This window comes from Rhea pennata, chromosome 6, assembly GCF_028389875.1.
Source record: "Rhea pennata isolate bPtePen1 chromosome 6, bPtePen1.pri, whole genome shotgun sequence".
Lineage (NCBI taxonomy): Eukaryota > Metazoa > Chordata > Aves > Rheiformes > Rheidae > Rhea > Rhea pennata.
Window position 1 is genome coordinate 32,832,206 of NC_084668.1, and position 12,382 is coordinate 32,844,587.

The 12,382-nt window shown below is 35.9% G+C and overlaps 2 protein-coding genes across 4 annotated transcripts in view; both read right to left on the minus strand.

Moving 5' to 3' along the window:
* The window catches only part of RFTN2 (raftlin family member 2), a 33,167-nt gene extending 26,657 nt beyond the window's left edge, over nt 1-6,510 (minus strand). The window contains exons 1-3 of one of the 3 annotated variants that reach the window (XM_062578679.1): nt 6,397-6,506; nt 5,780-5,926; nt 865-1,048 (exon numbers count right to left, since the gene is read on the minus strand). In XM_062578679.1, the coding sequence (XP_062434663.1) occupies nt 865-1,048; nt 5,780-5,918 (323 nt within the window). In that variant the 5' untranslated portion in view covers nt 5,919-5,926; nt 6,397-6,506. Of the gene's footprint in view, nt 1-864; nt 1,049-5,779; nt 5,927-6,396 lie in introns of all 3 variants that reach the window. The other 2 variants (XM_062578678.1, XM_062578680.1) reach the window with 2 other exon arrangements.
* Nucleotides 6,511-7,330: 820 nt separating this feature from the next.
* BOLL (boule homolog, RNA binding protein) overlaps nt 7,331-12,382 on the minus strand; it is a 39,920-nt gene continuing 34,868 nt past the window's right edge. Inside the window, exons 11-12 of the mRNA XM_062578740.1 lie at nt 7,502-7,579; nt 7,331-7,364 (exon numbers count right to left, since the gene is read on the minus strand). Coding sequence (XP_062434724.1) covers nt 7,544-7,579 — 36 coding nt within the window. The 3' untranslated portion in view covers nt 7,331-7,364; nt 7,502-7,543. The remainder of the gene's footprint in view (nt 7,365-7,501; nt 7,580-12,382) is intronic.

A 12,382-nucleotide genomic window follows, 5' to 3' on the forward strand; every position in this document is an offset into this window, starting at 1 on the left:
TGTCTATCCAGCCTTCCACAAGAAACTGAGAGCCTTTGTGCATTGCCCCAGGACTGAGAAAGGAAGGGGAAGCATCAGAGATCTGAATGAAGTAAGAAATCCACTTTTCTAGCTATTCAAATTAAGAACAAAAGGTTCTTCTTCACTCTGCATTCAAAGGAACGAAGAGTAACACTTGTTTGTAAATCTTCTGTATGATCACATGATGATTTTAATGCTGTGAGAATAACAGCAATAAACAAGATCTCAGAGCAGGAATATAAAAGCTCCTGACTTTCCCTCAGTGACAAAAGCAATTTTTTATATTCTCTCAGTGACTAAAATAATTTTTTATACACATTTCCCCACAAAATCACAGAATGATTATTTGTTTCTTTATAAGAATGAAGAAGAAACTTTATCTCGACCAAGCTTAAAGTATTTCATACTTTAGTGATTTTCAGGGAGCAATACTCTTATGGGAAAAGCTAAATACAGAAGTTTTGAAAATTAATGAGAGGGAATTAAAAGCTTATTACTCTCCTAGCTTTTTGCTGCAGTGGGTTCTAAGACATAAGGTACCTTATTATAAATATTTATTAAAAATAAGGTAAATTGTAAAACATGTTTTACAATTCTGTTGTAAGACAGACTTTGGATTTGTTTGGATACTTACTAATGCAAACTAAGTGTTACTCTATTAAATGTTCAGGATTAATAAAAAAAATAATGCTAACAAGTTGCTCACTGTTGTAGACAAAGAACGGTTATTTAACTGATTCTTTGAGGTGCTTATTTCAAGTTAATAATATTATGTATGTAAGCAATACTTAGAAATGGCTTCAATAAGCAATGAACCAATGTATTCTAAATTATTCCTCTTACCTTAATTTTAATCGTGAAAGCACCACGCGATACATATGACTTGCAGGAAAATGCCTTCTACGTCCAATCGGCAGTATAATAGGATGAACAGCTCCTACGACATACCCTATGTTGTAATATTCTTCCACCTTTGATGCTATATCCAACACAGAACTGATCTTGATAACTTCTGGATTTGATGAAGCTAAAAGCATTGAAAGCACAAAAAAGATGCACGTTATGCATTACAGAGGTAGATACTCCTTTCAGTTAGTTTCTTTTATATAAGTACACAAAATCTATCCCAAGGCATTTACTGAAAAGCTACAGTCCTCTTCATACACTAAAGAGCAGATTCATAGCTAAGTATTCAACTAGTTGAAGTGTGTGTATGTATATATAAAAATAATATATATTTTTTTTAAATAGAGGGGTTAATTTGTAATTCATTTGACAATACCTTCTTGTTGGATGTAGCTTTGTCATCCTAACACAGGAACTGTATTAACATCCAAACACAAAACAGTCTTCAATTTAACAGAATAACATCTTTTTCTAGTCAAAGCCTTAGACATACTGAAGCAGTATTTTTTATCTTTTTCCTAACTGAGATGTAGACTCATTTAGAACAAAGTTAAGCCTAGAAAAAACTAGCTTGTTTTTCTTAAATTCTTTTTTTGAAACCCTTAAAATTATCTATGGATCATATGTAGAAAACCATGTTTTTAACATAGTCCCAATTCCTTTTTAAATTAAATAATTTTGTAATAAGCTACCTGGCATTACTTATCTCTAAGTAGGGTCCTTCTGAATATCAGCACAGATTTCTGACTTGCACTGATGTGCAAGTTCCTGTTCCCCTCAACTCCAGCTGGAATTTTAGATGCTCTCAGAACCTCTGCAAAGCAGATGACCAACACTTATATACGGACAGTAACTGAAGAATACTTTTGCCAGTATTTATCTGCCAACACTGAATTTTTCATCCATCACAGATGTGAACTCTTGTGACAAGAAAGCTTGGCTTGACATATGACGGTCTCTGTGACCCTTGCTGTAAGTGATGTAGTACTTTTTGGGGATTTTGACAGTTCCCACGCTTTGGAAGACTTTCAGTGCTTTAAAATAAGGAAAGGCATTACTGGTGTTCAGCTGAACTGGAATTAAGTTCTTGATCCACACTGCTTATTTGGCAGATACAAACATTTAAATGTAATACTTCAAACATTCTCTTTAAGACCGAACAACAAAACTAGAAGGGTAAATTCATTTTTTCTTCCTTGATTTTACAATTAAAAATGTTGATATGAAAGAAAACCCCCCAAACAGGTAAATGCAATAAATCTCATTCATCACTTTGCAAATATATTCCTTAGAGTTCATGTTTTAATTTCGTCTTTTACCTACCTGGCCACTAATGTTTACAAAACTGATGTGCACTAACACAGCATTTAAGGAGTTTATCAAAGACACAGAATTCACAAAGTCACAGATCTAGCTTACTGGCTTACAATACAATAAACCTATTATCTATTTTCTTTGCCAATATTTTTAAAATCTAATTAACTGAGCTAGAATTCTGCTGGTTGGTGAGTCATGTTCTGTTCAGCTTCAATCTCTCTAGACTATTTCCCCTCTATAAAAAGGTTTATTGCTGGTAACAAGCAAACTTATCCAATTCATAGAAACTCCGCCATTCTCAGACACAGGACTGGGCTGTTGCACTTTCCTGTGCTATCTTACTAGTCACTTTTGGAGTTGTACTGCAGAAGGAATACTTATGCATACTTTTACAGTGGAAAGCACATTACAAACCTCCCTTTCACAGTGGTTGATGGTATTTGTCCCAGATAATAATGCCACTATCCTGTAAGTCCTCTTGTAGTAAATTCAGAAGACATTAAAAATATATGGAAGAGATAACTACTCTACAACATCTGCCAAAAAAAGCAGGTACGTGCGCAACATGATCATCACTTTACCAACTGCAACTACATTAAATAATATATAAAATTTCCATCCTGATGTGTTCTCCTGCAACAGGTAACTGAAATAGGTCTACGAATAACAGAACTACAACTAACTTCCTAGTTGTATAGCTAACTTTAGAAATTGAAGATGATGACAAAATCAGCATTTTATACATATTCAGATAAACAAGAGCTTCACAGCATGTCATTTTAGTGGGTTGAAATGAAAAATATTTGCATTGATATTCCTTCTTTTCCCTAACAGGAGGGTTTGGAAAAGGCAGAAGCATTCTGCTCAAGTAGGAAAATTTTTAGGTATTCCTACTTTGTGTTTAAATTGAGTTTCAAAACAACAGCAGCTGTTGTATAACAGATAAATCTCATGATTCAGACTATAAAACCTGCAATTCTTAACAAGCACTTAAAGTTACACTTTGGAGATTCTTCTGCTCCACTTCCTTTGTGCCATGCAACTCCTCCAAAGCAAAATACTGGCTGTGCTTTTCTTCTTAGGGATTCGTGTGGTGCAGAAGAACCTCCGTGGGACTTGAGGCTGATTCTTGCCATAGGGATGGGAGTGTCTGGGGGACAAGGAGGGGAGATGCCAAGTACAATACATCACTGATAACTAGTTAAGTTGCTCAAGGAATCCAGCCAGCAGGTTTAGATTACAGCATGGTTGACCTAATCTGTGCCATGGCTTGGAAGACGACCATGGACTACCAATAGTTTCCCCAACAGCCCCTTTTTGGGGCTTCACACAGCATAAATCATGAAGGGAGAACAAGGCATATTAAATTAAAATAAAATGCATGTATGCTTGCTGCACTTCTATCTTAATGTAGACACATATACTAAATCAGGGTTTTCTATGTTTTACTTAGTACCAAATCCTGGATTTAGGGGTAAAAAGTCACTCTGACAAACAGGAATCCTAGATGTTAGGGAAGATCTAGAGATCTTGCTCTAGAAACCGCAAAGACTGTCCTGAAGACTTAACACAATTTCACAGCAGAGTGAAAACTAACTTTGTTCCAAAGCGATAAAAAGCTTCATTTAGTCCAAGGATCCTAGAGTGGCAACAAATATGTGGGATTGAGTTGAACGGGTTAAGAGATGGCAAAGGGAAAAAAACATTCCACTATATTCCCTACAGTACTTTAGCCAAATTCCACATTTCATAAGCAAACAAATTTCAGAAATGCCTCCAGAAAGACTACATACAATTTTATTTTGTCTGTATTCACAATCTGAGCTCAAAAAGTAGAGACTCCACAGGAAAAAAATATTGTAAAGTTAAATATGCATATACAATTAAAATTGTTTTACAAAGAGATACCTATGTTTACAAACCTAATTGCCTACAGTTAGGAACCCAAAAAAGTTAGGCTACTATCTACAGCTGAACACTGTCAATGTGACTTAGCATTCAGAATTCTATAGTATGTCATTGAAGCTGAGCAGTTTTGAATGTGATACTAAACATGGAAAGATTTTTTTTAACTGCAGTAATATGTTACTAAAATAATACAGAGCTACAACTTTATTTGCACTTGTTTGATGTGTACTTTGCTTAAAAGTGACTTTTTTTTAACAAATCCTTTTCATAACACTTCCCAGAAATATGTTACTTCAAAACAAAGCAAAGCTATCTGGAACACTGACTACTTAAGAACTTTAAATGCACTTCAGTTTCAATAGAATTAAGTTTTGTTATCCTTTTTATTAGTAGTACATTAGTAGGTAATTAATGTATGCATTAGGAAGCCCAGCTTTACTTCCAGTACGTTACTTCTACTACTACTCAACACAAAGAAAGGTTTGTTTCTTCAAACAGAACAAATCAATGAGCAACTCGTCTTCATATGTGCAATTAAACAGAGCTACAAATACTGCTGGTTACCAAGTATAACTATAACTTACTAGTGTGTTTTCTTTCTATTAATAATCTTACAGTTTTTCAATAAACAGGCTGATACATAATAAAGTAAAAAAAAAATATTACTACAGTCCAGTAATTCAAAAAGAAAACTAAGTGGAGGTCAAGTTTTGTTTTTGAAAAAGTTCCTGAATAAGTAACAACACATACACCAACACTTTTTCCCTTTTATCATATCCTTCTTCCAGCTATTGCACTTACTTTAAATCCTCGCTCTTAAGAACTTCCAGTAGATTTGTTTGTTATAAAGTGTGAGTTACTACAAAGTGACTACAAAACTGAGCTGTCTGTGCTCAGAGGGCAGCCATCTGGGCTTGTTTATGTTTTCAACTTTCTGGAACAGGGAGCTGCTCTGTTAGAGACGGGACACCCTCTGGAAGGAAGTATCCCACGGAGCACCGTCTGCCTCCAGCTACGCATACAAATTTTATTTCATTTCGGCCACAGTTTCAAAAGACTATTCAGCAACTACAAATAAAGTATTTTGAAAATACTATAAGATGAAAGTAGAACATTCTTATTAAAATATCTACCAAAGCACTGCGGTAGTGGCAAGAGGGAAAACTATCCCTGGTACATATGTAAGAAATAGACTTATTTCTGCATACAGTACTAAGGACAATGACAATCTGTTTTCAGAAGTTGAATACGTTTTAAAAAATACTCAGAGCATTCTACTACCCTTGCTTGGGCACAGTAAATTTTGTGAAGTCACACCAAATTCAGATAACCATTATTCAAAGTGAGCAAGAATGGCAGTTATCTGACTCACAGGAAAAACTCTCAAGCAGTCTTTTAGCCAGCTTCCTTAACAAGGACAGTTGTGTGATTTGGAGAGCTCTGTTGTTAAAAATACCTCAGCAGTTTCCATTGTAATTTTATCTAACTGAAGACCTTTGTCATGATTTGTATTTCAAAATAAAAGTCTTATGTTTTGGCTAGCTTTGATAAAAGTGTCTAAGCTTAACTAAGTGAAATACTCTCCCTTCTTTTCTCAAAATATTAAAGATAAAACAGAAAAAAATACCTTCTAAAGTAAAATCCAGCAATACATATTCATAAGCAGAATCCGTCTTTGTTTCAACTTGTGGTCTCTTCAATGTAGAAAAAATTTTTCCAGGGCTGCTATCATCTGGGTCTTCCAGCTTTCTCAGTCCGCACCCCATGGTAAGATCTGCAAATGATTAAGTTGCAGGAAAGGGGGGGGGGGGGGGGGCTGAAAGATCTGTTTCTCTCTCGAAAAAAAACCCCAAATCCACAATAACTCCCTTTGTTTTCTATTAGCCATAAATCCAGATACAGAAAGATTCTGGTTCCCAAGGTAAAAACTGAAAGTCCTTTCGATTCATTTCTGCATATAAACACTAAGCCCGTAATATCTTCAAGCTACAAACTCAGCAAAAGTCGGCTTGATTCCCCAGCAATGTTAGAGCCGCTACAAACTAGCAGAGATTTTCCATGCCACGTCAAATTTACAGCCAGCCCCCTAGCAGTGCTCTCTTGCAGAGGACACCAATAGTGCTTTGTTTGTCCTTCTAGACTGACTGGCTAAGGAGGACAAGGGGAGGAAAAAAAAAAAAAAAAAAAAAAAAAAAAAGAACTGAAATTGAAAGTTAAGAGAGAAACTTGTAGGCAATTACTTACCTCCAGAAGATCTACTCAAATGCAGTAGCAAGTCAGAGGAGAAAAAACAAGTTAGTCAGAAGGAGAGAATGAGAAAAGAGCCTCAACATGGTTGGAGACGAAAATCATTTCCAGAAAGGAAGTCAGCTTCGAGAGGAAATTGCTTCTGGCATCTCAAAGGGTAGAAAAGTAAATGAAAAGCAGTTTAGTCTCTATTCCAGATTTCAAAGTTTAGTCTTATTTCCTTTCCACAGGAACGTTCTTCCGGAAGAAAAAAAAATAGTGTAGTATTTTGTAATAACGCAAAAATAATGTAGTAAAGAGATTTCTTGTCAAGAAAATTACATATTACAATAAAAATCTATATTAGTAAAACCAACTTAAATTTGGTTTTGATAGTATTTAGTAACTAGAAAGTTATACTAAATGAGTACTCATTTTAAGTTGGAAAAAAATTTGTTTCAAGGTAGTATGAATACGGTTACAAGACTTTCTGTCCCATAGGTGTTGAACAGCTGAAGTCCTCCCCTCCTCTGCCAGGCTGACTTCAGGTAGGACAGCCACAGACATTCAACACTGTTTCCTAACATTTTTCTCTAAGTCCTGAAAAATTCAGACTGAGCTCTGAAAACTATATTATTTTTAAAATGTCTATCACCACATGGCGTAAAAGCACTCAATGCTCTTACATGAACCATTTAAAGTCACTTGTGTAACTGTATTACACCAGAGGCAGACCATAATGTGGGGGGGGGCAGATGGGGAAGAAGTAATCTGACTTCAATTTAAGCAGCTTATCAGCAACCATGTATCTGCAGACTGCATTGCCTTTGAAATTCACATTATAGTTATTTAACTTCAGAATAATTTAAAAATCCATCAGTGCAGAACCTATGCAGTAATTACCTGTTCAATCCTGTATTCTTTAAGATAAATCCAGGTGCCTTAATCAAGAGGGTGTATCTCAGTGTTGTCTTCTTGATTAAAACCTAGCAAAACATACCAAATGAGCAGCCCTTCAGCTCCGTGCAAGGCTGCTGACCCAGAACTAACTCCCAAAGCCCACTTTGCAACGAAGGGCATCCCTGGCTCACTGCTATACCAGACACGCATGTAAACTGCTCACCTGACTCCAGGAATCCTGCTCCATTCCACAAGGATCTTCAGATCATCTGCAATCTCTTGTATAAAGCCATGGCAATGACTACAACAGTGGCAAATAATACAACTTTTTGCAGCATCAGTCCAGTTGCTGGCCGGTTGCTTTTGTGTTTTTATTTTAATGGAACTAGCTTTGTATTAGAGACCAGAAGAACGTATTTTAAGCCCTAACAAGGCCTACGCCTCCAAGATTGAATTTTTCATAGTATAAACACTATTATGGACAGACATGATGATCCTTAGTTTGGAGGACCCCAGATTAGTGAAGCAGCTATAGGTTTATAAACTGGAAGTCAGGCAACAAGTTACCATTAAAGACTTGTCACAAATGAAACTGAACCAGTGAAACCAAAGACCCCATAATTCAGAATGAAGAAAAGATTAGCAGCATCCTTCACAAGAGTTCACAACTGGATCAAGGCATTTAAACAAGTGAGAAGAGGAATTCAAATCCTTCCTGGATTCAGAAGGTGCCTGAATATAAGAAACAACCATTTCTAGTGATCCAAAACGCAATGGCTCTGAACAGATCCCCACACTGCACTGTGATTCACAGGGTGTGGTAACCACAGCAACTCCCACTGAAAGAGCACGTCTCACATGTTGAAGCTTGAAATAATTTTTAGACTGTTGTAACGGACAGAACCTGACCAATGAACCAATTAACCCACTGAAATTATGCCTCTGCGGGAGGCTTGCAGAACCTCCCTACAATTTCGTTCTCATCAGCTGGAAAAGTGATAGAGATGGCAAAGAGAAGTACGTCAGCAGGTGCAAGAGTTCACTGCTGGACTCCTGATCCTCTCCCAACAGCGCAGGATGAGCGGCAGCAGCGGTTTCGCACCAGCAGAGTTTTGACTACAGAGGGACATGACAAGCCTTGCCGTCTACCCAGACCTCCACACTGGCCCTGTACATAGCTCAGGAAGTACTTTGCTCCCTACTCTCAGTATGATGGAGGTTTTGAAAACGTTTTTGTGGAAAGCACTTTTTATCTTTCATATTACATTGCTATGCTTACTGAAGGCAAGAACATCACCTGCTGCATGAAAGTGAGGTCTTAAAATAGCATGTTCCTCTGTTCTTGATTCCATGCTGACCTGCTCATTACTAATGCAATCGAAGTCAAAAGCGTTGGAACCGAGGCAGCTTTTGTCCAAAGTGCTGGCACCAAATACAAGAGATCTAGAACCACTTTCGGAAGATCTCTCCCCTGCTGGAAAGAGGAATGCAGCACTTTGCTTCCGGGAAAAGTTGTTAGAAATTGACTTGCACCCAAAGCTTACAAACAAGAATGCCTTCTCTCCAAAGCCAACCATGACCTGCATAAAACATTTAATAAAATCCTCCAGTTTAAACTTTGCCTCCTCTAGTTTCTTACAAGACCAAGAATGGGACATTAATTACTGATAGTTGTATGGTGTTCTTTACTAGTCATCTGAGCTTCCCGTTGATTAAAAACATAAAACCAAGACACAGGGAAAAAAACATATGACTTATATATACCTGCACATGTACCTGTGCAGGTACACAGAATGTTTTCCTAGTCTGTCTGGGTATGTGCAATGTCCAAATATATATATATATGTGTGTGTATATATATATTTCATTTGGATTGTTTTTTTAATATCCAATTTTAAATGGGTACTGAACTCAAGAAAGATCATACACTACCGAATTCACAATTCATGGACTCAGTAAGAGGAATGTGAGACAGCAAATGTGACTTTCCCATTAATACCTGCCCACAGGGATAAAAAGTACACTGTGTGGTCCTACAGAACACTGGTTCTCAGGAAAGACTATCTTGTACCTGTATGCATTTCACACAGCTGTAGTAGAATCCATACAAAACCCTTCCTTTAAGGCTTCTTTCTTTTTCTAATTCAGATACAGGCTAGAGTATGTTCAAAGCAACAGAAATCATACTGCTTTAATACCATGCAACTACAAAGAGCTTCAAAACAAGCAGTACTTTATTTAAGATTTAAAATACATGTCAAAGATTACATAAGATGCCCTACAAACTGCTATAGGCAGTTATCACAGTCATGAGAAATGACTCCTCAACCCCATGATGCAGAACTGGTTGAAGCTTTTGAGAGGAAAATGTCTCAAACTCTCCATTCCGTTCAGACCACCACTGGGACAAAAACACCGCAGTCTATGCATCCACGTGGAAGTTACCCACTCAGGCATTTTAACCAGTTAATGAACTCACCTAGCAGTGGAAGATCCATTTCTACCTGAGGTTAAAGAGCAGCAAGCATCAAAAAAACCCAAATGCGTTTAAATTGTATCAATTACCTGGAGAATAATCACTGCTCTCTATAAAAATGTCACTATAACCAAAACTGACTCAACTAACAAGAAAAAAAGAGATAATTCATAGTTCACCTGAAAGAAAATCAAAACGTAAAATTATTTTTGGACTACACGTTTCCCAATTGTGGTCATAATATTCATATTTGTAGCTTACACAGGCCTGTAAGGGCAACAGTTTTAAAAAAAAGATCAGCATTATTATCTGATATGTATCAATCACTACTGATGCAGAACACTTTAACAGAGGACAGACACAGTAGTAGTAGTTCAGGAAACAAATTACAAGTGAGAACTAAATTGGTCAGATTTCTTCAGAAACCAAGGCTAACTAAACAGGTACAGGACTTAACAATAATGCATTAAAAAGCTCAACAAACTAGAACATTAATCATCTCAAATTGCAACACGTCTGCATTTCACAGTTCCTCTCTGTAGAGGAGGCTTATTTCCTTTATTTCATGACTTTATTAAATTTGTCCCCAAGCCTTTTTTATTCCTTTGAAGGTAAAACTTCAGGAATATAACAGAAAAAAAAAATCTTGTTAAGCATGTTAACTTGAGCAGAAAAAACAACTTTCCTGCAATACTACTAAATATTCTAAGAAGTATAATTACCATAAAGATGACAAAACATCAGTTTGTTTTGTAGTATAGTTTAATGATGAACGTTTACCAATTCACTTTTTCTTATTTTTCCTAATACAATGTTATACTACTTATCTATGTCACCATTAAATAAACAATAGTTACAACTCAAACAATAGAGAGGGATCAATTTGAACTGAACTTTTACTTACAAAACTAGAATGTTATCAGAAGTTACAAACTACAGAAACTTGTTTATTACTGTATTCTACAAGTGGTTTCAACAAAAAATGTTTCTGATTTATAAAATGACAAACAGCTCACTGAAATGAGATCTACAAATTTATTACTCTTATCCATGCACATCCACGGTATTTCATCTAACAAGGCTGCAGTAACTAGTTTATATGTACCTGGAATACAGTATCAAATAAGAAAGCCACATGATGAACTAAAATCATGTGTTCAGGAATAAACTGAATGTTCTAGTATAACCATCCAATTAAAAAACAATTAGAAAAATGAACAATATTCTCTTTAACGCATACATTATGTAGACTAGAGCTACGTGGATGGACAGAGGCATAAAGCTGCCATGTGGCTCTCAAAATTACAGTTTAAATATTTTTTGAATTAGCTATCACTCAGAAGGTCTAAGAAGGCCTTATAAGATCTAGCTTTTCCATTACATCTTAGCTACATTATTAAGCATTGTTGAAATATGGGCTACATATTACAGTTCTGCTCTCTGTATTTCTATTTGGATTTTCTGCATAACAAGTTATTTACCTACAGCTTACCAGATCATGCCAAAGGTATCAAGACATTGACGATATTTTGGATCTTTAAAATAATGATTTACAGTGTGTGCGCTTTTTTCTTTTTTAACTGAAATAGGAAACAAATGAAGAAAATTTTATTCCAGTTGAACTGAAACTACTGCAGTATTTCAACATTACAAAACTATCAACCTATTTTAGTACAACAGTGTACCCATACAACTTCTCATGTTTTAGAACTATGTTAGAACAGAGAAAAAACATCTTGAAAAAGCCATGTGTTCTGCTGCTTTCTCCTCAATGACTACTGCAATGCAGTTTGCTCACTAATGCAATGGTAAAATAATTACAAAATAGACAGTCATTGACTTAAGTATTTTGGAAAATGAATTTCAGAATACATGGAAATATCCAATTAACATGAAAAAATGTAACCTGTTCTACAGGAATCATGAATATATTGCTGGCGCTCAAGATCAGAAGTAGTGTGCACCAAAAGCGTGAGTGAACAAGATAGTTCTCTATTTAATGCAAGAAAATATTCCTTGATCAAATATGTAAGTATAGGAGTGTGATAACTTCCCGAAGTTTTCTGTCTAAATCTATAGGTTTTCATCCAGTGTTACCTAATAAAGAATGTTAAAGTCAGCCTTTTGCCATATAAAGATAATATTAAATAAACATCAGTTAAAAATACTGCAAAAGCTAGCTCACTAGAAAACAAAAAATGCTAGCAGGGAAATGAGAAAATTAATTTGGTTCATTAATATATAACAAACAGTACATAAGGAGGAAAGTGATTATTTGCCTTACATTATATTTTGTTGGCTAGCTGTATGTCCATAAGCCACCGTCCCACAACCGATCTGATCCCTTCTAGCACACATATAAAGCCTTACAGCTATCAATGGGAAAATGCACAGGCTCAATGAGAACATTTCCCTCCTCCAAATCCAAAAAACACAGTGAGGGATCAGGATCTCAATATCTAGAATCAACTAGCACAGAAATCTCCATATTTGGAAAAATTTAAATGGAAAGAAAGTAACACAGCGTAGTATAAGATATGGGGGGAAAAAAAAAAACCCTCACAAACCCATGAATGTCAGAATGTTGAGATAACGCAATTTCAGGCACTACTCAAGGAAGTGTCGTCG